Raw genomic sequence first — 26,528 nt, 5'->3', positions numbered from 1 at the left:
GAAACCCTCACTGAGGCAGACCCAAAGAGCTCCAAGGCAGCCTCAGGATCAGACAGTGGTGGTTAGACCACACTCAGAAGCAGGGATAAAACCAAAGCTGAATACCAGGGACAGAGGGACTAAGGAAGAGGTTCTAAAATCTTTCCATCAGATATACACGCTGCAGACTAAATCCCTGAGATCAGCTAGGTAGACCCTATGTCTTTGGAATATCTGAGTAGACAATGAATGTTCCCACAAATGAAAAAAGTCTTCCTCTGGGAGCTGTGGACTGTGGGAGCAAGCACACACAGGAATTGGGCCAGATCAGAGCCTAAGTGGACCACATAGGACCCATGGCAGGCCTAGAGTCCAACCCAGAGGCAGAAGAGGGCCTCTTGGGGAGGCAAAGGTGGCCTGAGGCTCAAGGCATGTACAAGGATACTTACAGCTGAGACCCCAAGGAATCAGAATTATTATTATTAATTCTATTGATTTGATCCATTCTGTGATCAGTTCTAGCTTTTTTATTTTCTTTTTATTACAATCTTAGTCCTAAGGGATCTTCATGTTTTATAACATTTTTTATTCTATATTTTATTTTTATTTTTATTTTTAGGCTTTTTATATATTTCTATTTCTAGCTAGCTTTTTTGTAGTGTTAAGTTTATCTCCCCTATCTTCTTTACTTCTTTATTTTTAATACATTTCTATTTTATTTTATTTTTTCTTCTTTCTCTTTTTATATTTTCAGTCATACTATGCTCTTTTGTTGCTCTGTGTTCTATCCCTTTTTATTTTATTTTATCTTATTATATTTTTAATCAATATTATTGATCTGCTCTGTTTCCTTGCTTTATTCTTCAAATGACACACTGATTTGGTTTTCATTATTAGGTTTTTTCTTTATCTTAGTTCTAATTATCACTGTTTGATTTTGCTTGGGGGATCTTCAGTCTACCTGGTTGTTCTCTTGCTCTTTGTTATATTTGCTCCCTGTTTCTATTTGGTCCCTGTTTTATTTGGTCCTCGTTTTAACAATTTCCCTGGGTTTTGTTTGTTTGTTTGTTTTTTGTTTTGCTTTTATTTTGAATTTTTGTTGGTTTTCTCTTTAATTATCTGATTGCATTCTGGTGTTCTTCTGTCAGGTTGTTCTAGTGCTTTATGTTCTATTGGGTTCTGTTTTTGTGTTTCTTGTGTGTGTACATGTTTCCTTGATTCAGTATTTGTTTGTTTGACTTAACCTTTTACCATTAGTCTGGGGCTTGGATAGTCTTTTATACTGCTGGGACGAGCAACCTCTGGAGTCTGGATTCCTCAACCAGAAGTCAAGTCAGAGGCTCTGGGGAGGGAGCACTGAGTCCAGGATGCTAGACCACTAGAGAGTCCTCAGCCACAGGGAAGATTAACCACAGAGAATTCTCACAGAGGCCTCCATCAGAGTCTAAGACCCAGCTTCACCTGACTGCCTGCAACTGCCACAAACCCACCTATCAGCACACAGACACAGCCCTGCTCATCAGAGGGAGAAAGACTCAGATCCGCACACCTGAAAGCAGGCAGCAGACCCTCCCATCAGGAAGCCTACTCAAGACACTGGATGAAGGGGGCAGAGAACAGAAACAAGAGAAATTACTATTAGGCAGCATAGGCAAAGGAGACGGCAAATACTATAAATCAGACAAAATGAGAAAACAAGAAACACCATGCAGGCAAAGGAGCAAGATAAAAACCCACAAGACCAAATAAATGAAGAGGAAATAGGCAAATTGCCTGAAAAAGAATTCAGAGTAATGATAATAAAGATGATCCAAAATCTCAAAAACAAAACAGAGAAAATACAAGAAACATTTAATAAGGACCTAGAAGAAGTGAAGAGCAAACAAACAGTAATGAACAACACAATAACTAAAATTAAAAATACTCTAGATGGGGGGCTTCCTAGGTGGCACAGTGGTTAAGAATCCGCCTGCCAATGCAGGGGACATAGGTTCGATCCCTGCTCCAGGAAGATCCCACATGCCACGGAGCAACTAAGCCTGTGTGCCAAAAAAACAAAAAACAAAAAACAAAAAAAAAATACTCTAGATGGTATAAATAGCAGAATAACTGAGGCAGAAGAACAAGTAAGTGAGTTGGAAGATGGAATGGTGGAAATAACTGCCACAGAGCAGGAAAAAGAAAAAAGAATAAAAGGAATGGAAGACAGTCTCAGAGACCTTGGTGAAAACATTAAGTACACCAACATTCGAATCATAGGCATCCCAGGAGAAGAAGAAAAAAAGAAGGGGTCTGACTTCAAACTATACTACAAGGCTACAGTGATTAAGACAGTATGGTACTGGCACAAAAACAGAAATATAGATCAATGGAACACAATAGAGAGCCCAGAGATAAACCCACGTACATATGGGCACCTTATCTTTGACAAAGGAGGCAAGAATATACAATGGAAAAAAGACAGCCTCTTCAATAAGTAGTGCTGGGAAAATTGGACAGCTACATGTAAAGGAATGAAATTAGAACACTTCCTAATACCATACACAAAAATAAACTCAAAATGGATTAAAGACCTAAATGTAAGGCCACACACTATAAAACTCCTAGAGGAAAACACAGGCAGAACACTCTATGACATAAATCAAAGCAAGATGCTTTTTGACTCACCTCCTAGAATAATGGAAATAAAATAAAAAATAAACAAATGGAACCTAATGAAACTTAAAAGCTTTTGCACAGTGAAAGAAACCATAATCAAGACAAGAAGACAACCCTCAGAATGGGAGGAAATATTTGCCAACGAAGCAATGGACAAAGGATTAATCTCCAAAATATACAAGCAGCTCTTGCAGCTTAATACCAAAAAAGCAAATAACCCAAACCACAAATGCATGGAAAATCTAGATAGACATTTCTCCAAAGACATGCAGATGGCTAACAAACTCATGAAAAGATGCTCAACATCACTAATCATTAGAGAAATGCAAGTCAAAGCCTCAATGAGGTATCACCTCACACTGGTCAGAATGGCCATCATCAAAAAAATCTAGAAACAATACATGCTGGAAAGGGTGAAGAGAAAAGAGAACCCTCCTGCACTGTTGGTGGGGATGTAAATTGATACAGCCACTATGGAAAACAGTATGGAAGTTCCTTAACAAACTAAAAATAGAACTACCATATGACCCAGCAATCCCACTACTGGGCATATACCCTGAGAAAACCATAATCCAAAAAGAGACATGTACCACAGTGTTCACTGCAGCACTATTTGCAATAGCCAGGACATGAAAGCAACCTAAATGTCCATCAACAGATGAATGGATAAAGAAGATGTGGCACATACATACAATGGAATGTTACTCAGCCATAAAAAGGAATGAAAGTGAGTTATTTGTAGTGAGGTGGATGGACCCAGAGTCTGTCATGCAGAGAGAAGTAAGCCAGAAAGAGAAAAACAAATACTGTATGCTAACTCATATATATGCAATCTAAAAAAATGGTACTGAAGAACCCGGTGACAGGGTAAGAATAAAGATGCAGATGTAGAGAATGGACTTGAGGACACAGGACGGGGGTGTGGGGATCATGAAGGGGAAGCTGGGACAAAGTGAGAGAGTAACATGGACATATATACACTACCAAATGTAAAACAGATAGCTAGTGGGAAGCTGCTGCATAACACAGGGAGATTAACTCGATGATCACTGATGACTTAGAGGGCTGGGATAGAGAAGGTGGGAAGGAGTCACAGGAGGGAGGGGATATGGGGATATATGTATAAATACAGCTGATTTACTTTGTTGTACAGCAAAAACTGGCACAACAGTGTAAAGCAATTATATTCTAATAAAGAGCTTTAAAAATTTTTTTTAAATAAAATAACATAAATTGGAAAGAAAAAATAATAATCACCTGGGATACTTTGGGAGAAATGCCCTGGGATCACCCAAGAAAGTATCTCAGAGCAAGAACCATTATTTTACAGCAGTCCTTTTAACAGCTCAATAAGCTAGGTACCACTGTGCTCAGAAAGGATGTGGATGTTAAATGACAGGGCCAGGATTGAGAGCCAGGGCTCTCTCATTTCCAACATCGTGCTTGTCTCACTGACCACAGCACTGGACATTAGTGTCTCTAAGTCTGTATTTAGGCCATAAGATCCATTCAGACAGTAACTCCCAGATCCAGCTCGTGGTAAGTACTTTATACATATCTTAAATTGAATGAATAAGTGAATGGGTATTTCAGAGTTAAGTGGATCCACATACTCCAGATCAATGAAACAAAGGAGTGGACTGCAAATGCAGGCTCCAACTAACAAAGGAAAGTGCAAAGACTTTCATGCCTTCCCCAGGGTTAAGTCTCGTCCTATTAATTATCTCTTCAAGTATTTCTTCCGCCGCCTTCCCTCTCCTCTTATTGGGACTCCAATTACATGACTGTTAGTTTGATATTGTCCCACAGGTCTTGCCTGGCCTGCTCTGGGTTAATTTGTTTCTTTCATTTTTCTTTCTGTGCTTCAATTTAGACAATTTTGGTTGACCTATCTTTAAGTTCCCTATTTTCTCAGCTGAGTAAAGTCTCCTAATGAGCCCATCAAGGTGATTAGTCTTTCATCATGTTTTTCATTTCCAGCATTTCTATTTGGTCCCTTCGTATAGTCACCATCTCTCTGCTGATAGCCTTCCTATGGTCATGCCATTGTCCATCTTTTCCACTAGAGACTAACATAATTGCCGAGACCAGCTCGGCGACTCGAGGTGAGTGACGGGTGCCGCAAGCTTGAAGAAGACACAGACACAGACTGAAGAGAAAAGTGGGACCGGGGGGCTCAAGACCTCTCGGATCAAGAGCCCCGCTGACTCATCCCAGGCTGCTTTTATTGAGTTCGTGGGCTAACATTCTCAGGTTACACTCATAAACAATCAAAGGCCTCACATGACTGAGGCAATTATCTTTGTTTACTTCCTGGGTCTGAGTTGAGCAGGTGTGGATTTGAGCTGGGGGTAGGAGACCTCTCTCTAAAGGATTAAGGGTCTGTGCCCCACCCGTGTTGGCCCCTCTGCGACTGTGCCTGTCTTAGGTTGTTCCTCCCTTGAGGAATCTTACCCGTCTCTGGCTAACCAGTCATCCTCCAGGGCCAAACATGGTGATATAAGGAAGGTTCTATGCACCACCCCTGTTGGCCCCTCTGCGGCTGTGCCTGTCTTAGGTTGTTCCTCCTCTGAGGAATCTTACCCATCTTTGGCTAACCAGCCATCCCTCAGGACCAAACAGGGTGATATTAGTCTCCACGCCCCGCACCCTCAGTTCCTCCACTGCTCAAGAATCCCATCGCTCAGCCCACATCAAAAAGGTTCCCGAATGTCTTCCCACATCTCCCCCTTTTTGTTTTCATAGGAGAAGATAAGCCTGTAGGAGAAGATAAGCCTATTCGAGTTATTTCTTTTTCAGTCAATCCTTGGAGCGTTCTTCCTGTGCACCTGAGAACTTAAACATAGGATAATTAAAAGACAACAAAAAATATCAAAATGCTTAGGAGACTGCTATTCATGCCTTTTATCCAATCCAATGGATGCAATGTTTTTAATCCATCAACTATACTTTGTAAAGTAGCAAATTTGGTGTAGAGACTGCAAAAATCATATTGCATGCCAGTTATTTTAGTTTGTAATTGTTGTATGTCCAGTGTGAGACCATCCGCTCCATATCCCAGCAGATGTGTCACTGGCATCATGGCCATTCCAGATTTGTAATGTTCTTAAACTTAAGGGAAGTTTCCATATTTCTGTTTGAGCTCTGCCATTCTCTAATTGAGGCCAAGGAAGTACTAATCCAGTCCTAAGCCATAAGATGGGATAGGGCGAGTGCATGGCAATATAGGTATATGCCATCACAACCTTTTATAGAGATTGCAGGAGGAGTTTTTTTGGTGTAAACCATTAGAGACTGCATACCCCTTAGGGGACCAGTTTCATACTGTTCCATAGGAACCATTAAGTAGTATCACACCCTCTGTCCCACAGCAAACATCCCAAAGAATCTGATCTTGTCTGTCAGCCCATATCCGTTTTATTTTACACAAAGGTCTATCAGGGATGGCATAATTAGTAAACTTAGTCTCCAAAGCTCAAACCTGAAAACAAATGTACAAAGTTCATCTCCGGAGATTCTATATCCCATTCAAGATGGCGTTTCTTTGGAACGCTCATGATATGGCTTAATTCTCCGAGATGGAATCCACACAGGTTCCAGGCCTTGTCCTGGTGACACACAAGCAAACCCTCTTCCCCATGTGATTAACCTTCCTGATGACCAGATATTAGTCAATGGGTCCTGCCACCATATCAGCAGCTGTGCATCATTAAAATGAGTCACATTCTTAGACGAGGCTTGAAAATGCCTCTCAGCTGCTGTATCTGTAGCCTGTGCAGATACATTCAAAAAATTAATAGTAAATAAGGCTTTATTTAAAATTGTTTGTTGCCCTTGGGTGATTCCCCCTTTTTGTTTTTGGAGCATGTTTTTAAGTAGTTGGTTTGCTCTTTCAACTATTGCTTGTCCCTGGGGGTTGTAAGGAAGTCCTGTAGAATGTGATATAGACCACATATCAAGAAATTGTTGAAATGCTTTACTAATATAAGCAGGGCCATTATCTGTTTTAATGGCTTGTGGCAACCCCATGACTGCGAAGCATGCATATAAATGCTTTTGCGCATGCTTTGCAGTTTCACCAGACTGGGCAGTAGCCCATATAAATTGAGAAAATGTATCAATGGTTACATGCACATAGGAGAGCTTACCAAAGGATGAGATGTGAGTAACATCCATTTGCCATAAAGAATTAGGGCGCAAGCCCCGTGGGTTTACACCAGGTTCAGATTGCTGAGGATTATTAATAATTTGGCATGATGGACACGTTCTTAATATATCTTTGGCTTGATTCCATGTAATATCAAACTTCATTTTTAAGCCTTTAGCATTTACATGAGTTAATTGGTGGAAATGTTGAGCTTCATCCAATACGGGTGCAACAAGTCTATCAGCAGCTCTGTTACCTGTTGCCAGAGGCCCAGGCAAAGTAGTATGGGCCCGAATATGGGTAATATAAAAAGGAGCGTTTCTAGAATGGACAACTTGTTGAAGTAATAGAAAAAGATCATAAAGAGGCTGTGGAATAGACTGCTTGATAGTAGCAGTTTCTATCATATTAGTGGCTTGAACCACATAGGCAGAATCAGATAAAATATTAACGGCCTGAGGTATGTCTTGCAAAGCACAGATAACTGCATATAATTCTGCTTGCTGAGCTGAAAAGTGAGGGACAGGGATTTGTCGTGTTTTAAATCCCGTATATCCCGCTCGGCCCTTACTAGAGCCATCAGTAAAAATTATAGAAGCATCTGGTATAGGATCAGATTTTGTTATTCGAGGTAGAATCCATTGAGTTCTCTTAAGAAACTGCAAAATGGGATTTTTCGGATAGTGATTATCAATTTTCCCAATATAATCAGCAAAGGCAATTTGCCAACTTACACAATTTTGGAAACAAGCCTGAATTTCTTTAGTAGTTAAATTAATAATTATATGTGAAGGGTCAGTTCCAATTAAATGCTTACTTCGAGTTCTTCCCTTCAGAACCAACTGAGTTAATAATTCTAAATAAGGTGACAAGGATTTTACCATAGTATTTGCTAAAAACAACCATTCCACAGTTCCTTCATTTTGCATTAATATCCCTGTAGGTGAATGAGGAGAAGGTAATATAATTAATTGCAATGGCTGATTAACAGTTACTCTCTGTAATTGAGAAGAATGAATTTTATTTTCTACAAGTTTTAGTTCCTCTAAAGCAGCTGATGTTAAAGTTCTTGGACTATTTAATTTTGAATCTCCTTTTAACAAAGCAAATAGGTTAGACAATGCATAGGTGGGGATCCCTATGCATGGGCGAAGCCAATTAATATCTCCTAGGAGTTTTTGCAAATCATTGAGAGTTTGGATTTGATCTGTCCTCAGTTCCACCTTTTGTGGTCTAATAGTTGTTCTATCAACTATTGTGCCCAAATATTGATATGGGCTATGCATCTGTACCTTTTCTGGAGCTATTTTAAGTCCTGCTCTATCAAGGCAAAGCTGCATGCTAATATACGCAGAAGTAAGTAAATCTTGATTAGGAGCAGCACACAAGATATCATCCATGTAATGGATAAGATAACAATTAGGAAATTCTAGTCGTACTGGTTCAAGGGCTTTAGCAACAAAATTCTGGCAAATAGTAGGGCTATTCAACATGCCTTGAGGTAACACCTTCCATTGAAACCTTTTTCGAGGTTCTTTATTATTTAGTGCAGGCATAGAAAAAGCAAATTTTTTCTTTATCCTTGGGATGTAATGGAATGGTGAAAAAGCAGTCTTTCAGATCAATAACTATTAAAGGCCAATTAGCAGGGATCATATTAGGTGATGGGAGGCCTGGTTGTAAGGCCCCCATTGGTTGTATAACTGCATTGACTGCCCTGAGATCTGTTAATAAACGCCATTTACCAGTTTTTTTCTTTATTGGAAATACTGGAGAGTTCCATGGGCTAAAAGATTCTTCAATATGTCCTTTTTCTAACTGTTCAGTCACTAATTCTGTTAGAGCTTCTAACTTTTCTATGGTTAAAGGCCACTGCTCAACCCATACAGGTGTATCAGTTTTCCAGGTCAATGGGATTGGTGCTGGGGGAAGCAGTAAGCTTTTACGAACAGTGGCCACTAGTGAAAAGACTGATATCCAAGACCTTCTCTGTTTGCATTACCTTCAGCTGGAATGGGAAATAGTTTCCCTTGATGATATTTACCAAGACCTAACCCTGGCTGATATCCTTGATTTATTAGCATTTCTTGACTTTGCATACTATAAGTATCTATCGTTGGAATGTGGATTTCAGCCTTCCATTGTTGCAATAAATCCCTTCCCCATAAATTAATGGGAAGGTCTGCTATATAGGGTTGTAAGTGGGCTGGCTGCCCATCTGGGCCAATACAAGGCAATATTTTAGCACTTTGCTGCAAGCCATGAGCTCTACCTAAACCTACCACTGTAATGTCTGCAGGACAAGTAGGCCAGCGAGAAGGCCAATGATTACTGCTTATAATTGAAACATCAGCACCTGTGTCTATTAATCCTCTAAAAGCTTTTCCATTTATAGTTACTGAGCACGTCGGGCGTGTTTCTAAAATTTTTTCAGAGAGGAAAACTCCAGCCTCTCCTGTGCTTCCAAAGCCTCTCGTTCTCCTTACTTTTGTACTATTGCCAATCTTATAATATGGCAGAATAAGCAACTGTGCTATTCTATCACCTGGATGGGCTTTCCATGGAACCGAAGTTGATATCATCACTTTAATTTCTCCAGCATAATCATTATCAATCACTCCAGTATGAATTCTAATTCCTTTTTGTTTTTCAGTTTCGTTTGGCACCGCACGTGCCCATCGGTCCTCTGATGGACCAGCTTCTTCATCAAAGCTATCATTTGAGCCTTCAGGAGCCCATAGAGGCTCTAATAGAGGCTCTAATACTGACTTAATCAGAGACCACATTTGACCGAACAGAACCTGGTACGGGAGTCCCTTTAGAATGCAGTTTTTTAAGTTTGCTCCCAACCTTATCCCCAAGTACATAAACCCAGTGTTAGCCTAAAGACGGAAACTATATACAATATTCTCAACTATTTACAGAATTTTTAACAATCGACCTTCACTTGCTTTTTACAAGACCTTCACTTGCTTTTTACTCCACCTGCCCTTAGGAGCTGCCATAACAGGCATACATCTGGTCGATATTAATCTGAACTTTCTTTATTTCCCATATTTTACCCCGAACATAGACTACCCAAGAGATTTACCTACTGGCAGGATTTTCTCAGAGGTCTCTTACTCTCCTCTTGGGGGCTTCACGGCACTTCCCAATTCTTTACTTTTATCAATTTCACTTTCCGTGAACCTTCGTCACTCAAGCCTTTCGAGCCCCACGTTGGGAGCCACTTGCCGAGACCAGCTCGGCGACTCGAGGTGAGTGACGGGTGCCGCAAGCTTGAAGAAGACACAGACACAGACTGAAGAGAAAAGTGGGACCGGGGGGCTCAAGACCTCTCGGATCAAGAGCCCCGCTGACTCATCCCAGGCTGCTTTTATTGAGTTCGTGGGCTAACATTCTCAGGTTACACTCATAAACAATCAAAGGCCTCACATGACTGAGGCAATTATCTTTGTTTACTTCCTGGGTCTGAGTTGAGCAGGTGTGGATTTGAGCTGGGGGTGGAGAGCAAAACAGCCCTGGGGGCAGGAGACCTCTCTCTAAAGGATTAAGGGTCTGTGCCCCACCCGTGTTGGCCCCTCTGCGACTGTGCCTGTCTTAGGTTGTTCCTCCCTTGAGGAATCTTACCCGTCTCTGGCTAACCAGTCATCCTCCAGGGCCAAACACGGTGATATAAGGAAGGTTCTATGCACCACCCCTGTTGGCCCCTCTGCGGCTGTGCCTGTCTTAGGTTGTTCCTCCTCTGAGGAATCTTACCCGTCTTTGGCTAACCAGCCATCCCTCAGGACCAAACAGGGTGATATTAGTCTCCACGCCCCGCACCCTCAGTTCCTCCACTGCTCAAGAATCCCATCGCTCGGCCCACATCAAAAAGGTTCCCGAATGTCTTCCCACACATAATAATCATAATTATTTCAATTCTCTTTCTGATAGCTCTGACCTCCGAGTCAATTCTGAGTCTGATTCTGTTGATTGATTTGTCTCTTGACTGTGTGCTGTTTTCTTTGCTTCTCTGTGGGTCTCATAATTTGCAGGACAGTAGACACTGAGGTAAGCAGTTTCATGTCTGGATATGTGACTAACTCTTCTTTTTCTAAGCCTCTCCCGTGAGGAATCGAGGCAATCTAGTCAGGGTTTGCATTTATTGTTGCTACAGGTACCCTCAGGACCCCTCAGGCTGGAAATGCCTCTGATGTTACCTCATACTTCTGGTTGGGGCTGGGCTACCAGAGAGCATTTCTCAATGCTCTGTTCCATTTCAGCCTCAGGCTTTGCCTACGCCCCTAAACCTCAAAGATATTTTCTACCCTCATTCTTGCCCCCACCTAGTAGTAGACTGTTGTTATTTGTAACTCAGTTCTTGCTATCCTTGGGGTGGGAAGTGGGGAGACATTTTCTGTTGTCCATATTCAGGCCCAGTCCTAGGCAGGCATTGCATACCTTGGTCTCAGGTGTGGGGCCATCTCAGTGACCCTATCTCTGCCCTAGGGGCAGAGGATCTTTTCTTGCCTCTCCCTCAGAAACAAAGGGTTGGGTTTTTTTCTCTTCCCTTCTTCCACTACAATGTGTCTTCACCTAGGCCCTGAGGGGGAGAGAATTTGCTGCCCTTTCCTCAAAAGCTTAGGGTTTTTGCTCTGTGAAGAAGGTAGAGGTAAAGCATCCTGGCAGAGCTTTGTGCCCTTCCTGCACAGGTGGCTGCTCTTGTCCCCTGCACCAAAGCAGAGGCTCCCTCCAACCTCCTGCCTCATCCACTAGCTTTCTCCTGGTGAGGTCCATGGAGAAAAGCCTGCCAGCTACTGTGAATTCTCCTTATGTCTGTAGCTCCCAGGGGCACTACATTCTCATTCTAAACCACACTCAGCCATTAGGGATTCATTTTAAAACTTACCCAAACTCTTCCAATCAGCTTCTATGATGTCCAGCACCTCTTCTGATCGTGTCTTTCTCCAGGTACGCAAGTCCCATCTCTCCCTGGAGGTAACTATCTTCCCTTAGGTTTCAGCCTACTTGCTTGACCTGCATTTTCAAGTCTGAGAAGTTCAAGAAAAATTATGATTTTGTAGATTATCCAGATTTTTCTTTGTTATAAAGGTGGAATTAGCACTCTTCCCAACTCTCTACATCCTAAACAGAAAGCAGATGTCTGCAGTTGGAGTGCTACAACGATCAACTACTTGTATGTTGAAATTCCCAAGAATTAAGACAGAAGTAGGAGTAGAGAAAGTGACAGGAAGCTGGGATCTAAAGTTGTCAAATAACCTCACATAGATCACCATCGACCGAACCATTCTACTCCTAGGTATATAACCAAAAAAGCAGAGATTCAAACAGATATTTTTACACCAATGTTCATTTCAGCGTTCTGCACAATAGCCAAAAAGTGGAGACAACCCAAAAGTCCATCAACAGATGAATGGATAAACAAAATGTGGCATATATATATATATATACAATGAAATATTATTCAGCCATAACAAGGAATGAAATTCTGATATTTGCTACTACTGAACTAACCTTGAAGTCATTATGCTGAGTGAAATAAGACAAAGTACAAATATGGTACATGAAATATTGACAATAGGCAATTTCATAGAAACAGAAAGTAGATTAGAAGCTACTAGAAGTTGGAAAGAGAGGGAAATGGGGAGTTATTGCTTGATGATTACAGAGTTTTTGTTTAAGATGACTAAAAAGTTTTGAAAATAGTGGTAATAAGTGCACAACATTATGAATATAATTGATGCCACTGAATTGTATATTTTAAATGGTCAAAATGGCAAATTTTATGATATATGTATATAAAACCACAATTTTAAAAATTAATAGGTAGATATCAAGAATCATTGACTTGCACATTTTAAATGGGTGAATTGCGTGATATAGAAATTATATAGCAATAAAGTGGTTAAAAAAAATGAAACGAAGGGGACTTCCCAGTGGTCACAGTAGATGCAACAACAATGAGGTGGTGAGTGATCTAGTGGGGTGACAGGAGATGCAAGGCTGGGGGTTGGGGGGCAGGGGGAGGAAAATGATCTGTAGCTTCATTACCTAGAAAATCTACCACATAGAAACCTCTGACCATAGACCACATCTAAATGACCCAGTTATAACCAGAGAGATTTGGTGGGAACCTCATAAAAGTCTCTTCTCACTCAAAGTTCACTCAAAGTTCAAAGTTCAGAAAATCAAAGAGGTTACTATTACCATCTCCCACCTGCCCGCCTTCAGGGAAATCCCATTCCCACACGTGTCCTTCACTGGGAGGCAGGGGACAGGACTACCCAGATCTCACATCACAGGGTAGGAGAAGCAACAGAGCCCACTGCCTCTCAACTCTCCCCACTTACCACCACAAATGGGGTCCCCAGATCAGTGAGTTATTCGACACCAAATCCTACTTTGTGGGGAAAATTTACAAGGTCACTCCCAACTCCTAGTGCCACTCCCAACAGTCAGCCTGAGCTCCCGGAGCGGGGGGTTATGTGCTACCACTTTCTTAGAGATCAGAGTACTTAAAAAGCAGGTAGCAGGTGGTGTGGAGGGAGAAAAGAGGAGTGTCAAGGGGAAGCACAATACAAGAGTGCATGGCTGGACAGAAAACCTCTTGGCATCAGGAAACTGATTGCTCAGACTATCTTCCAAGAACTCTAAGAATTAGTGCTTCAAAGAATAGCCTATTTATCCACTAGATTCCGTCTCCTACTAATCAATAGGTTTCCCCCAAAGGCTTGAATTCCCCTGCATTTCTGCACCATACCCTAGATCTCCGCAGCAGCAGTGGAGTCCAGGGATGGGAGGCAGAAATTGTATCATGCAAGCATGAGGGAATGTGCTGTTGGGTGGTGTCCAAGACAGTACAAGACCATGCAGAACTGGTCTCCACAGAGTAGGTGGAGAAGAACAAGTGACCAAGGTCCATGGACTTTTATTTTTAATATTTATTTATTTACTTATTTACTTACTTATTTGACCATGCCAGGTCTTAGTTGCAGCATGTGGATCTTCAGTTGCAGCATGCAGGAAATTTTAGTTGTGGCATGCGGGATCTAGTTCCCTGACCAGGTATTGAATCCAGGCCCCCTGCCTCGAGAGCATGGAGCCTTAGCCGCTGGACCACCAGAGAAGTCCCGATGTCCATGGATTACGTGAGCTAAGGGGATCTGTGGTGACGCACAAGAGGTGTCTGATACAGCAGCATTTTTGTGATCACTTTCTGTGCTATTTAACGGTTGCATAGAATGGTTGTACAGGTGAATTACAATTTACTTACTATGATATGGAGAATAATGCTCAGACCCACCCAAAGATGCCCACAGCCTAATCCCTAGGGTCTATGAATGTTAGTTTACATGGCAAAAAGGAAATGAGGTTGCAGATGAAATTAAGGTTGCTAATAAGCTCACATTAAAATAGACAGGTTATCAGAATGTCATCACAGGAGTCCTTAAAAGTGGAAGTAGCAAGCAGAAGGAGAGTCAGTGTCAGAACCAGAAAGACTCCACTGGCCACTGATGGCTTTGAAGCTGGAAGGGGGCCACAAACCAAGGAATGCTGGCAGCCTCTAGAAGCTGGAAAAGGCAAGGAAATGCATTTTCCCTTAGAACTTCCAAAAAGGAATGCAGCCCTGCTGATACCTTGGTTTCAGCCCAGGGAGACCCAGGTCAGACTTCTGACCTACAGAACTGTAAAATAATAAACTTGTATTGTCTTAAGCCACTAAGTTTGTGATAATCTGTTACAGCAGCAATGGGAAACTAATACACTTACCTAATTCCTTACTTGGAGGCATTTAGATTATTTTCAACTTTTTCTTATTAGGAACAATAATGCAATGGAACTCCTTATTGGTAAATTTTTAGGCATTTCCACAATATGATTTGTTGGATCAAAGATGATACAAAATTTAATAACCGTCTCATATGTATTGCCTTCCAGAAAGATAGTAGCAGTTTGAAATACCATCAACACATGAGAATTTCCAAAGACAGAGAGTTTTTGTGTGTGTATGTTTTAAGTTTTAGTAATTTGACAGGCAAAATAAGTACCTAAATGTTTTAAATTGCATTTTTATTACTGATAACTTGTGCTATGTGATTACGCATTCCTCCATAGATTAGGAAAATAAGAGCCATTTTTATTTATTCTTTCGTAAATTACTTGTTCAAATTCTCCAACCATTTTTCTTTCCAGGTGTTCATCTTTTCTTATTGCTTTATAAAAATATCCATTTGTGTCACGTAGATTGAAAATGTTTGCCATTTGGCTTTATGTTTTCTGTGTTAAGGTTCAGAAACTTCAACTTTTTCATCGTTGACTCTATCAATATTTTCTTTTACAATTTCTGCCTTTGATGTCATATCTCTAAGTCCCTTTCTCATTTCTGCATGTGTGTAAATACCTGTGCCTTCATTTAGTGCTTCTATCGTTGACTGGCGTGCTTTAAGAATCTAGCTTCAGTTTTCCCTTGATGATTACTGAGCGACGTCAACAATGAACGCATCAAATATCTGTCCTTTCCCCCAACAGAGTAGGTTTAAAGATGCCATTTCAAAATAATTTCTTATATAGTCTTGAATTCTCAGCTTTTTAAAATAAACTCATATTTGAAAGTGAAAAGTTTGCCAAAGAAGAGCAGTTTTCTATTTAATGTTCTTAATTTATCACAGTCCCCATGGCTTCACATTTACCCTTTAAGGTAGGACAGGTCTAACCCTGAAGGAAATGTGAAGCAAATAAGTAACCACACCATCTCTAAAATAAAGCTATGTTTTCCAGTAATAAAATACCAAAATCTCTAGCCACGTAGCAGAGAAAGATAAAAAGAAAAAACCCACATCCTTTGTGTTTCATTATATATTACTAAGTCAGTGCCTGAAATGAAACAGTCTCCACATGCGAGTAACAGAAGCCATGGGAATTCCTTTTCCTTTCTCCTTCCCTACTGCCATTTGTCTCCTTCTAATTCCTGGAGGTAAGACATATTTCCATATGCTTTTCAGTTTTCCTTATAAGAAAATAGAATTTTTTTAATAAATTTATTTATTTATTTTATTTTTGGCTGCATTGGGTCTTTGTTGCTGTGCACGGGCTTTCTCCGGTTGTGGTGAGCAGAGGCTACTCTTCGTTTTGGTGTGTGGATTTCTCATTGCAGTGGCTTCTCTTGTTGTGGAGCACGGGCTCTAGGCTGTGGAGCATGGGCTCCAGTAGTTGTGGCACACAGGCTCAATAGTTGTGGTTCGCAGGCTCTAGAACACAGGCTTGTTAGTTGTGGTACATGGGCTTAGTTGCTCCGTGGCATGTGGGATCTTCCCGGACCAGGGATCAAACCTGTGTCCCCTGCATTGGCAGGCAGATTCTTAACCACTGCACCCCCAGGGAAGCCCAGAAAATAGAATTTTATATCGCTTTAATTTTTGTTTAATATTGTGTAAAAGGGAAAAAGAAATCATAACTTAATTTCCAATAATGTTTCATGTTACCTTTTGTCTTTGCTATCTAAATGGCATATTGGCTTTTTAAAATGAAAATGCACCCTATTGTGTCTACAGCAAAAATAAGAAAGCATTAACTATATCTGGAGATTCTCATAAATTCAGGCCAGATCTACAGAGCTAAACCTTCAAGTGAAAAACCATCAAAGCCATTAAATTGGGGATCGATAGATTACTTATTAACCAGAGGGCTCAGTCATACAGACACAACTGAATAGTCAGAGCTCTCAGATAAATCTTAAAACTTTGGTTTTCAGAATGTATTTGTGAATGTCTGTTTCCAGCAGTGGGGCTGGTGAAGAAAGCGATAACATCAATGTAAAATAATCCAATGAAATATTGTGTGTGTGTGCATGCCAACATGTAATAAAGCTTACCATTAAGTATAGTAGTTTTCTAGGTGTTTTACATATACTTTCTTAAGTATCATTGTTATCAGGCCATTTTATATATGAGAAAACTAAGGCACAGAGAGGTGAAGTCAATTTACTGAAGTCATCAACTAGCAAGCAGTAAGGCTGGGATTTGCACCCAGAGTTCAGGTTCTTAACCACAGGCTATGATGTCTCATAGCTCAATGATACCTTCAGAGCTGGGATTCTTAATGTGAGATCCATGAGTGCCTCAAAGCCACGGATGGGCATCAAGAAGTCTGTGAATCTCCCAAAACTGTGTGCAAACATTTACATGCATATGTGTGCCTGTACTTTATCAGATTCTCAAATGGCTCTATATTTCAAAAATAACAAAGGTACAGAGCCACCGCTTTAGGCAAACAGTGCTTCACAATGGAAAGAGTATATTTTTTTCATGATGTGGAACTATATTAAACTGCTTTGCTATTTATTAGTTGTGTGAAATTGGGTGAGGTAGTTGTCGTGTCTAAACTTCATGTTTCTTATCTCTACATGGGAATAATAACACCCGCCTTGCATTGTAGCAAACATCAGAACCAGTGTCTAAAACTAACCAGTGCCTGGTAATCATAGATGCTTTCATTATGATTGCTACTATAGTTGTTGATCTTTTTTCTTTGAATTTAATATGACTTACCAAACCATCATTCCAAATAATAATCTCGCCATGAAACACTGAGATTTTTAAGGCCAATAACACAGTGTCCAACCCAAGATTGGGACAGTGCAGCCTGTAGTAGGAAGTGAACAGACTAGTAATGGCAGAAACAGGAGAATGGGATTTCTCCCCAATCTGTTCTTGCTGTGTGATGTTGGGTAAGTCTTTAATCTTTTTGATTTTTGAGCTTTAAGAAAAGAGACTCTATTGCCTGACATTTTCTACCTCCCAGGGATAGGAAGGACATAGACATGATGTTAAAGGTGCTTTGAATTCTTGAGGAAGAGAAGTTTTGTTTAAATTCAAGATGCTATTATCCAGAGCTATCATGGAAAATGGTAAAAACTGTGTACCACCTGGACTGCTTTGGTCTTCTCTCCCTGACACAGAATACACGTCTCCGTACTTGTTCTGGATCTATTCATTATATCAGAATTTTCTCAGAGGGAAGCATGACTTGGTAAGATAGAATTTCACTGTGTATCAACCTTTTAGTTTTTCCAGTATCCTGTGAGGGAATTATAGGAGGAAATGAAGTGCCACCTTACACAAGACGCTACATGGCTCTAATCCAAGGGCTGCAAGTCTGTGCAGGGGCTTTGATCAAAGAAAACTGGGTGCTGACAGCTGCTCACTGTGGCCTGTAAGTAAATCTGAGCTCCTCTCATTCTCAGGCAGTTTGGGGGGCTGTGGTGGGAGGGACAGGGGTTGTGAAAACGACTCTGAAGTCCAAAACCAAAATTAGGTAGGGATGGAGAGAAGAGGGTGCAAGCACATTCGATGTCATATACTATGAGTATGTTTATCTCTATAAGCAAAGGCCAGATCCTACAGAACAAAATTGAAATGTATGACCATTCTCTCATATTATTTAAAATTCTTTTCACTATAAATAATAATATTATTAACATTTTGAAAAACAAATTGGTGAAAAATAGCACTTATAATCTTATCAACCTCACACAATCACTGTTAATATTTTGTTATATTTTGTTGCAGGCTTCTTCCTTAAGTATATTTTACACAGTTGAGCAAGTTACGTGTTCTCTATGATTACAAGTGATTTACTTACTGTTATATAATTAATGTTATCCCATGTTGCTACATATTAGATTGAACCATAAGAAATACTGATATTTAACTGTTTGACTTTACGTAATGGCCGTTTCCTATGGTTCAAACTAATGTTTACCCTAATTGGATGTGAAAGTCAAAACAATGTTTATCACACGGATATGCTGCTGTTTTCTTTATCAGTACCTGTTGTTGGTAACCGGTACCTACTACTTCCCTGCTCACGTTAGCATAAATTGCATGAATGAAAGAAGAGACTTAAAAACTCTCTTCCTACAAAGAAGATCCAAAGAGATCTGCATTATATTGCTGTGTCACATGAGAATTTATCAGGTAGGAACTTCGGCACAATGTACACTGTGAAGATCACCACCGGCACACTGGATTAACGCGCCCACTTGGTGCAAAGTCTGTCCAGCAAGTCAAGAAATGTTTGTGCCCACCTCTCCCAGATTAGTTATCATTAGGTTCACAAACTAGACTTGGGGGCTGGCAGTTTATTTGCGCGCGCGCGCGTGTGCGTGTGTGTGTGTGTGTGTGTGTGTGTGTGTGTGTGTGTTTAGATTCAGCTTTAAATTTTCACTATAAAGTCAACATTCATTTCTTCAGTCCTACCTATTAAAAGCCTGACTCTTTTCCATCTTTGTCATCTTTGAAGACTTAAGCAAGGTACACTACCTCCCTGAAACACAGAAAAGCGAACCCTTTACCTCTGCTCTCATTCTTAGGTTTAGTCTCTAGATCTTGGGTTGAGTCTCTTCCATTAGGTGTTGATTCCACAGGTCCAAGGCAGATGGAGAAACTGGCAGCTCCTCTTCCTGCAGCAGCCCTCTGTGGTCAGCCCCTAGGTGTACCTCTCCAGGCCTTGCCAACCCAGTGCTCTTGCCTCTACCAGAAGGCCTGGGATTCCCTTCCTATTGCTTCTTCCTTGAAAAGATGTGAAGTTGAAGCATCTAAGATGATACATGTCTTGGGAGTTTTAGGTAAAAGTCGCTAAAACACCACAAGAAAAAAGCCTCATAAATTCCCCCCCTGCTTTAGTGTGCTTGTTTATAAATAGGAAACCATCTGAAACAACTGATCAGATTTAATAAATTCAGTTCATGCTTAATTTCATCTATTCTCTCACGTAAATGATACATTGGCCTTGTTTTTTTCCAGGAAGGGCAATCCTCGAGTTATTCTTGGGGCCCACTCTACATCCCATAAAGAGAAATACGACCAAGTATTTTCCATTAAAAAGGCAATTGCCTATCCATGCTTTGATCCACAGACATTTGAAGGGGATCTTCAACTCCTTCAGGTAAATATGGTTTTTTTTTTTAATGACTATTTTGAAATTGCAAAATTTTGAAATCTGATCAGTTCAACCTGAAACTAGTTTTTACACACTGGCCTCGTAGCCAGTGGTTGGTTAATGCCAGGACGTAAGGGTGGGAGCCAGCACAGCTGCACAGGTGTTCACCCTCTTGGAATTCAGTTCAGTTTAACAGATATTGACAAAAGTCCTCCTGTGGTAAGACCTGTCAATCTGACTTGGTAATGCCACCAGCAACTCAACTGCAGTCAAACCTAGTTGCACTGATTGATTCTTGCTCTGCAAGGGAGACTGGACACCATGAGGAACCTTGGTGTGGCTCAGTGAGAGCATGTTAGATGGGGCTTACCCTAAGATTCGGGCTTGTGTCAGCGGAAAAGGAGGGTTCTAGGAAGTAGGCGTTTGCTCTGACCTGACCGTTGTCGGCAAGTGGGGTAATTCTATGGCAGTATCTCAGTGAATCTTACGTAGGAGGCTAACGCTGGCATTGATAAGAAGCAGCAGTCCCTCGTTTTAGTTGATGGGGGCGTTTGGTCATTTTTGGGGTGGGCACAATGACCTTGCTTTTGCCTGCACTCAAACGTGACTGCGGAGTGGCCTGGGTTCAAGGTCACCCTGTCTGATATTGGTGCTCTATGACAGCGTTCGTGATCAAGAGGAAAAATCGTGGCCCAGCTATGAGTGCCAGTAAGCTTTTCTCTTCCTCATAAGATAAATAGGTCTTGTTCTCAAAGCATTCACAGTCTAGTGGGAGAGACAAATACATCAACAGCTCTGATCTGGCGGTATGTGATGCGTCGGTGACAGAGGTGACAAAGAAGGGAGCTCTACGGGAGCACATGGCGTGTCCAGGGAAGCTTTCTTAGAGAAGGTGCAGGAGCCAATAGGAAAAAAGGAGGAAAGGGCCTTTCAGACAGGAAGAATGTGTAAGAGGAGTCTTTCTGGAAAATGCTTTTGGAAGAAGAAGGGAAGAAAGGGAAGTTACCATGAGATTTGAGAAAGAGGGGACCCAGACATTGTAAACCATGGGAAGAAGTGTGAACTTTACAGGAGGGACACGGGAACGTGTTTTAAGCTGGGCAGTGACATGATCACACGTGTTTCTAGAAGGATTTTCTGGCCGCTGTGCAGAAAGTATAATAGAAAAGGCAGAACTGGAGGGCAGGGTGTGAGCTGAAGGTTCACACTTGTGCAAAGGGGGCTGAGGAGGAACCTCCCCAGCAGGAGTTAAGAGGAAGCTCAAGGGATCTACGCACCCTCATCATTAAGAGTCTAGAGAGGGCCCTAGAGTGCTGTGTGTTTCTGGCAAACTCCCCACATTCCCTACCCCTCAGTACCTATTAGTGGCCCCCACACTCTCTGTCCTGAGACTCTGGCTGGTCCTCTCTCTCAGGTCACCCCACCTCCCCATACTCTAATTGCCTCCCATCCCCCTCCCTGGGCAGGGAAAGGCAACTCCCTCCCCGACCCAGTAGCGGCCGCTCCCTGGCCTGCTTCCCTCCGGCATGCTTCTCCGCGGTGCCCACTTCTGATATGCTTTAGCTTGTCGGCCTCCCTCTCTGGAATGGAAGCTTCGAAGAACAGACATTTTTGTCTTTTTATTTCTATGCCCTATCCCAGGTAGTATAGCTCCTAGTACATGGTAAGCCCTCCATAAATATTTCCTGAATAAGTTTGGATAAGGGATGGAATGAAGCCAGACAGTGGCAAAGGTCATCAAGAGAAGAGGTTCTGCACTCAGCTTTCAAGAAAGCGGTAGCCGTTGTCAAGTCTCCTTCAGGAACTAAAAAGCTTACCTTTACAAGAGTGTGGGGTGAGTAGGGTATGCAAGGTGTTGGTGGTCTTGACGTAGAGTCAGGAAGCTCCCTCTCACCTCTTCCTGACATTGTGGCCGAAAGGGTGATGTTGCTAGAGAGATCAAAAGGAAGGTGTGAGGAGCTCCCCGTGGTTAACCGTCCAGGGTGAAAACCTACCGAAGTGTTCATCACTGCTCTGTGCGCCTGACCCCAAGAGAGCTGCCTGCACGCATGTGCAACCCGACTCCAGTTCTGATCCTTTCATGCAGCCCTGAAGTCTTCGGGGGGTTCTCCTGCCACCATGTCCGTCCAACCGGATAACAAGCATAAAGGCTGTGAAAAAGCATGAGAGGAGAGACGGAGAGACACTGCGCATGGGCATCTGAAGTCATGTCCTATGGAAAGATTTTAAACTGTGACCATTTCGCTTTCTACATGTCAGCAGGGTGGGGGCTGGGCACACCAGCCACTCGGAGTGGGCACTCAGGAAGTGGGGACTGTCTACCATCAGGAAGTGGGTTCTGAAAGCAGTGCAGTGATGGCAGTGTGACAGTGGCCTTGGCTTCTGTGCTCCTATGTTTTTAGAAGGTCTCTAATACCAGGACTCCTTACAGCTTGCGGCAGGAAGAAAAGAAAGAAGTCGAATCATCTTTCTCTACCCTCTACTCAAACTTAATCACACTCCCTACTCTCCTTGCCTTGACGTTTCAGAAAGAGAGGAAGCCAGGTAGTGAGTCAGAAGAGGGCTCGGCGCGTGAAAGGAGAGGGCAGAGTGTGGGTGAGCCCCCAGAGGCAGTGCGGCTGGTTTGCACTTGCTCAGAAGTGGGGGAGCCACACGGCCCCTAAAGTGAGAAAGGAGACACTGGCCACTTTCCCACCCCGCCCCACTGCAGCTGGATGCCTGGCTTCCTTTCATTGGTCTCGATACCAGTCAGTTCACAAACCTAAGACCACCTGAATAAAATAAAGATTGCGTTCTACAACACAGATTTTCAACCACCAAGATAATTTCATCATGGACAGGTCAACTGGACTGAAGTTTACCTAAACCAGCCTAGCAAAATATGCCTGAGAAGGTGTGCTATGACTTTTGAAAAATCAATAACTGATGGTCAATTAGGTTGGAACATGTCTTCGGTCACGTCTTTCGTAAGAACGTGCTAAATCAGCAAGATACCTATTGCAGTCAGAGCTGTTTTCTGGGTTTCCTTGCCTAAAACTGCATCTCTTATCTCTTTTCTAGCTGGATGGTAAAGCAACTATGACCAAAGCTGTAGGAATACTTCAGCTACCGAAACCAGAAGACGACGTCAAACCCCGCACCAAGTGTCAAGTGGCAGGATGGGGAAGCACCAAAAAAGACGCGTGCAATATTTCAAACGCCTTGAGAGAAGCCAACGTTACTGTGATCGATAGAAAAACATGCAATGATGCCGAGCACTATAATTTTAATCCAGTTGTTGATCTCAGCATGATCTGTGCTGGCGGCAGAAAAGGGGAAGATGATTCATGTGAAGTAAGTAAATTAAAACTTTTAACCGTTTGGGAGCGATAGGAAATCAGGTTAAATAGAGTGCCTACGAACAACAGGGCAGACTATCGTTGTTACTTTTTCTGCGAGGCCTGCAAGAACGTCTGCTTGACACTGGGCTGGTGTGTGCTCCTTTGCCCCGGGTGAAACCTTCTGCCCAGGGCAACTTCTCTCATTGCTACTGATCAGCATGCCGTTTAACCACCGATTACGGAGGCTGTTCAGCCTTCTCAAAACTGATCACGACAGCTGGCATTCATCAGATGGCAGGAACTTTATCAAGTCCTATACTCTATGCCATTTGATCCTCAAATAGCCCCATGGGATAGACACTATTATTACCAACTCTATTTTACAGATAGGGAAATTAAGGCACGGAAAGTTACTTCCCTAAGTTAGACACCCTGGCGGTCAGTGCGGTGGACCTGGACTTGGACCGAGGCTGTCTGACTCCCAGCTCCTGTGCTCTTCTGCCTCTCCGTGTGCCAAGAACGGGCTTCACCAGGGTTCGGCCCCAGAAGTGGTTTGCAAGGTCAGAGAGACTATGAAATAGGGTTGATGACTCCTGGCAGAGATCCCTAAAAATTGTTTGAACTGTCACACGTACGCCTTGGTCTGAGACGGCTCAGCCCGTCCTCCTTCAGAGCTGGGCGTGGCTCAGATCCCAGCCGATGCCTTCAGGCAGCCCCAGCAGTCAGTTTCTTCCCCTCACATCTACTGACCAAGAAGAGGGGATACAGGTTGACAGAAGGAGACAATTATTTTTCACAGTTATTTTAAAGGCTTCCTTTGTTATTCTTTCTTTGTTTTACGGGTGAAAATGAGTTTTTGCACATCTTCTCCAAAAGTGCCGTTTTCAAAAGGGAAACGATTGGAAAATATAAACAGATCTGTGTTCATTGATGTGGAGGGCAGACAATTAAAAAAGGAGATAGAAAATTAGACTTTAGATAAGGAAAGAGAGGAACAACGTGTGAGTGGAGGAGTGAGTAAATGAATGACTAAGAAGGTAAGTGAATACCTTTGGAAAGCACTCCTATTTACGACACATGACTTTCTATTTCAGGGGGATTCTGGGAGTCCTCTGATATGTGATAATGTTTTCAGAGGTGTCACTTCCTTTGGGAAGTGCGGTAACCCCCAGAAGCCTGGCGTCTACATTCTCCTTACCAAAAAATACCTCAACTGGATAAAGAAAACCATGGCAGGAACCATATAACATTTCTTCTTCAAAGTAGAAAACTGAGGTAAGCCAAGTAAAGAGAGTTTTAACTTGACCTGTTTGAAGAAGCACCTCACAGCCCTCTTCACCGTGTGTACAAATGACAGCCTGACTGAAATAAAGTCGGCAATGAAACAAATGACCCCCTGCCTTCACTCTTCCACGATTAGCTAAGACTGATTCACCACGTGTTCTCTATCCATGACAAGAGATGTCCCTTGAGAAAAAGTTTCCCAGTTCAGTGACTGTTTTATTCAGAAATCAAGGACTCTCACTTTTGTGTTCATCCTTAAAAGGAAGTCAATCTCAGGGAAATTTAGAATATTCTTCTTCCAAATGAAGCGCCAAAATATTTGTGGCCTTAGGAATTTAGGGCCTGATATTCTATTTCATGTGGGAGTAGGAGAGAGATAAAGAGGGATTTTTCACGTCTTACTCTATGCTTCTGTATAGTTTAACTTTTTACAAAAATTCTAATTATAAATACAGTGAGAAAGACTCAGTGTGTGTTTTAGATAGTTGGAAAATTTGGAATTTGAGGTTAGAGATAGCTTAGGGCAATTGCATCACTTATTAATTACAAGTAGATAAAATTTCATAGACCAATAGGCTGCAGTCCAGGCCATATCTTGATATGTATTTTGCCTTAGCTAGTCAATTTATATATGCAAGCACTAAGCTTAGTTCCATGTTATTCTTAATAGACTGTGATATGTAATAAAGAAAAATGGCTTTTTTTCACCTACCATCTGTATCTCATCTTTTTATTGTGCTTTTTCTCCAAAGAGCTGATTTATAATAAATTCATTCTCTAATAATCCCCATGATTTATCCAATTTAATTTCTCAAACATTTCTTGAGGGCCCACCATTTGCCAGGCATTATGTCCATCTCTATAAATACTAAGACATGATCACTGCCCTCAAAGTGTTCGACATCTAGTAGAAAACAAGGAGAAATCCATAAATGAGACCATCTGCTTCAGGTTCTTCAGGTTCATAACAGAATAAGGCTGTCTACTGTGTTAAGAAAGTGATGGGGGAAAAGAAAAAAATACTTCACACTCCCAACAGACATCACAATTAGCCCTCAGAGTCTTCCTCCTGAGATCTGCCCTGTATTTAGACAGACCAATATGAAATGGAATGCCTCAGACATCACAACATACTGGTGGAAAGATCACTGGTCTACAGGTCAGACACCAGCTCCATCACTAGACGGTATAAGACCTTGAGCAGGGAATTAACCTGTGCCTCCATTTTCAATCTGTAAACTGGAAATAGTAACATAAAAGGATCTAACAGCCCCCCAAATCTGAAGTTAAGAGTGGTCTGTCCTCCTAGTTCACACCTCCTAGGATGACCATCATCAAAAAAAAAAAAAAAAACAAGAAATATTGGTGAGGATGTAGAGAACCCTCACACAACACTGATGGGAGTGTGAAATGGCACAGACACTGTGGAGAACAGTTTGGCAGTTCCTCTAAAGGTTAGACATAGTGTTAACATATGACCCAGCAATCCCACTCCTGGGCACATACGAAAATCACAAAAGCTTGTACATGAATGCTTATAGCAACATCGTTCACAATAACCAAAAAGTAGAAACAACCGGAAGCCTACAACTGATGAAAGCATAAGCAAAATGTGATCTGTCCATTCAATGGGGTATTATGCAGACATAAAAGGAAACGAAGTACCGATAATTGCTATCATGTATGAACATGGCTGAACACAGCTAAAGCTTAAAAAAATCTATGCTAAGTGAAAGAAGCCAGATAGAAAAGGCTACATGTATGATTCCATTAATAGGAAATGTCCAGAATAGGCAAATTTATTGACAGAAAGTAGATGGGTATTTGCCAAGGGGTAGAAGGAAGTGGGGGATGGGGAGGGACTGCTAATGGTGATGAGGTTTCCTTTTTCTGAGTGATGAAAATCTTTGGGAATTAGATTACAGTTGTGGGTGCACAACCCTGTGAATATGCTAAACACCATTGAATTGTACACTTTAAAATGGTCGGGTTTATGCTATGTGAATTAGATCTCAATTTTAAAAACAAGCGCTGTCTTCTAAGACTGAAACTAGAAGCAGCAACTTTCAGTGTGTGCACAGGCACTACCCAAGCATCCCACCCAAAGGGAGTTGTCAAGGGGCTGCTAAATAGACTTGAGGAGAAGCAGCTCATAAAGTATCTCCAAAGGGCATCCTAGAAGTTGAGAAATAGCTGAA

At 41.8% G+C, this 26,528-nt stretch overlaps 1 protein-coding gene across 1 annotated transcript; it reads left to right on the top strand.

Moving 5' to 3' along the window:
- The first annotated feature begins 15,676 nt into the window (after positions 1-15,676).
- On the top strand, positions 15,677-24,892 carry LOC130832327 (granzyme A). Its single transcript, XM_057700724.1, has 5 exons — positions 15,677-15,761; positions 17,851-17,998; positions 19,591-19,732; positions 22,787-23,059; positions 24,141-24,892. The coding sequence occupies exons 1-5, from the start codon at positions 15,683-15,685 to the stop codon at positions 24,291-24,293; spliced, it is 795 nt and encodes a 264-aa protein (XP_057556707.1). The 5' UTR covers positions 15,677-15,682; the 3' UTR covers positions 24,294-24,892.
- Positions 24,893-26,528: the final 1,636 nt, after the last annotated feature.

Source organism: Hippopotamus amphibius, chromosome 1 (assembly GCF_030028045.1).
Source record: "Hippopotamus amphibius kiboko isolate mHipAmp2 chromosome 1, mHipAmp2.hap2, whole genome shotgun sequence".
Taxonomy (NCBI): domain Eukaryota; kingdom Metazoa; phylum Chordata; class Mammalia; order Artiodactyla; family Hippopotamidae; genus Hippopotamus; species Hippopotamus amphibius.
The sequence above is the reverse complement of the archived record's forward strand: the minus strand, read 5'-3'. Positions and strand labels throughout refer to the sequence as shown.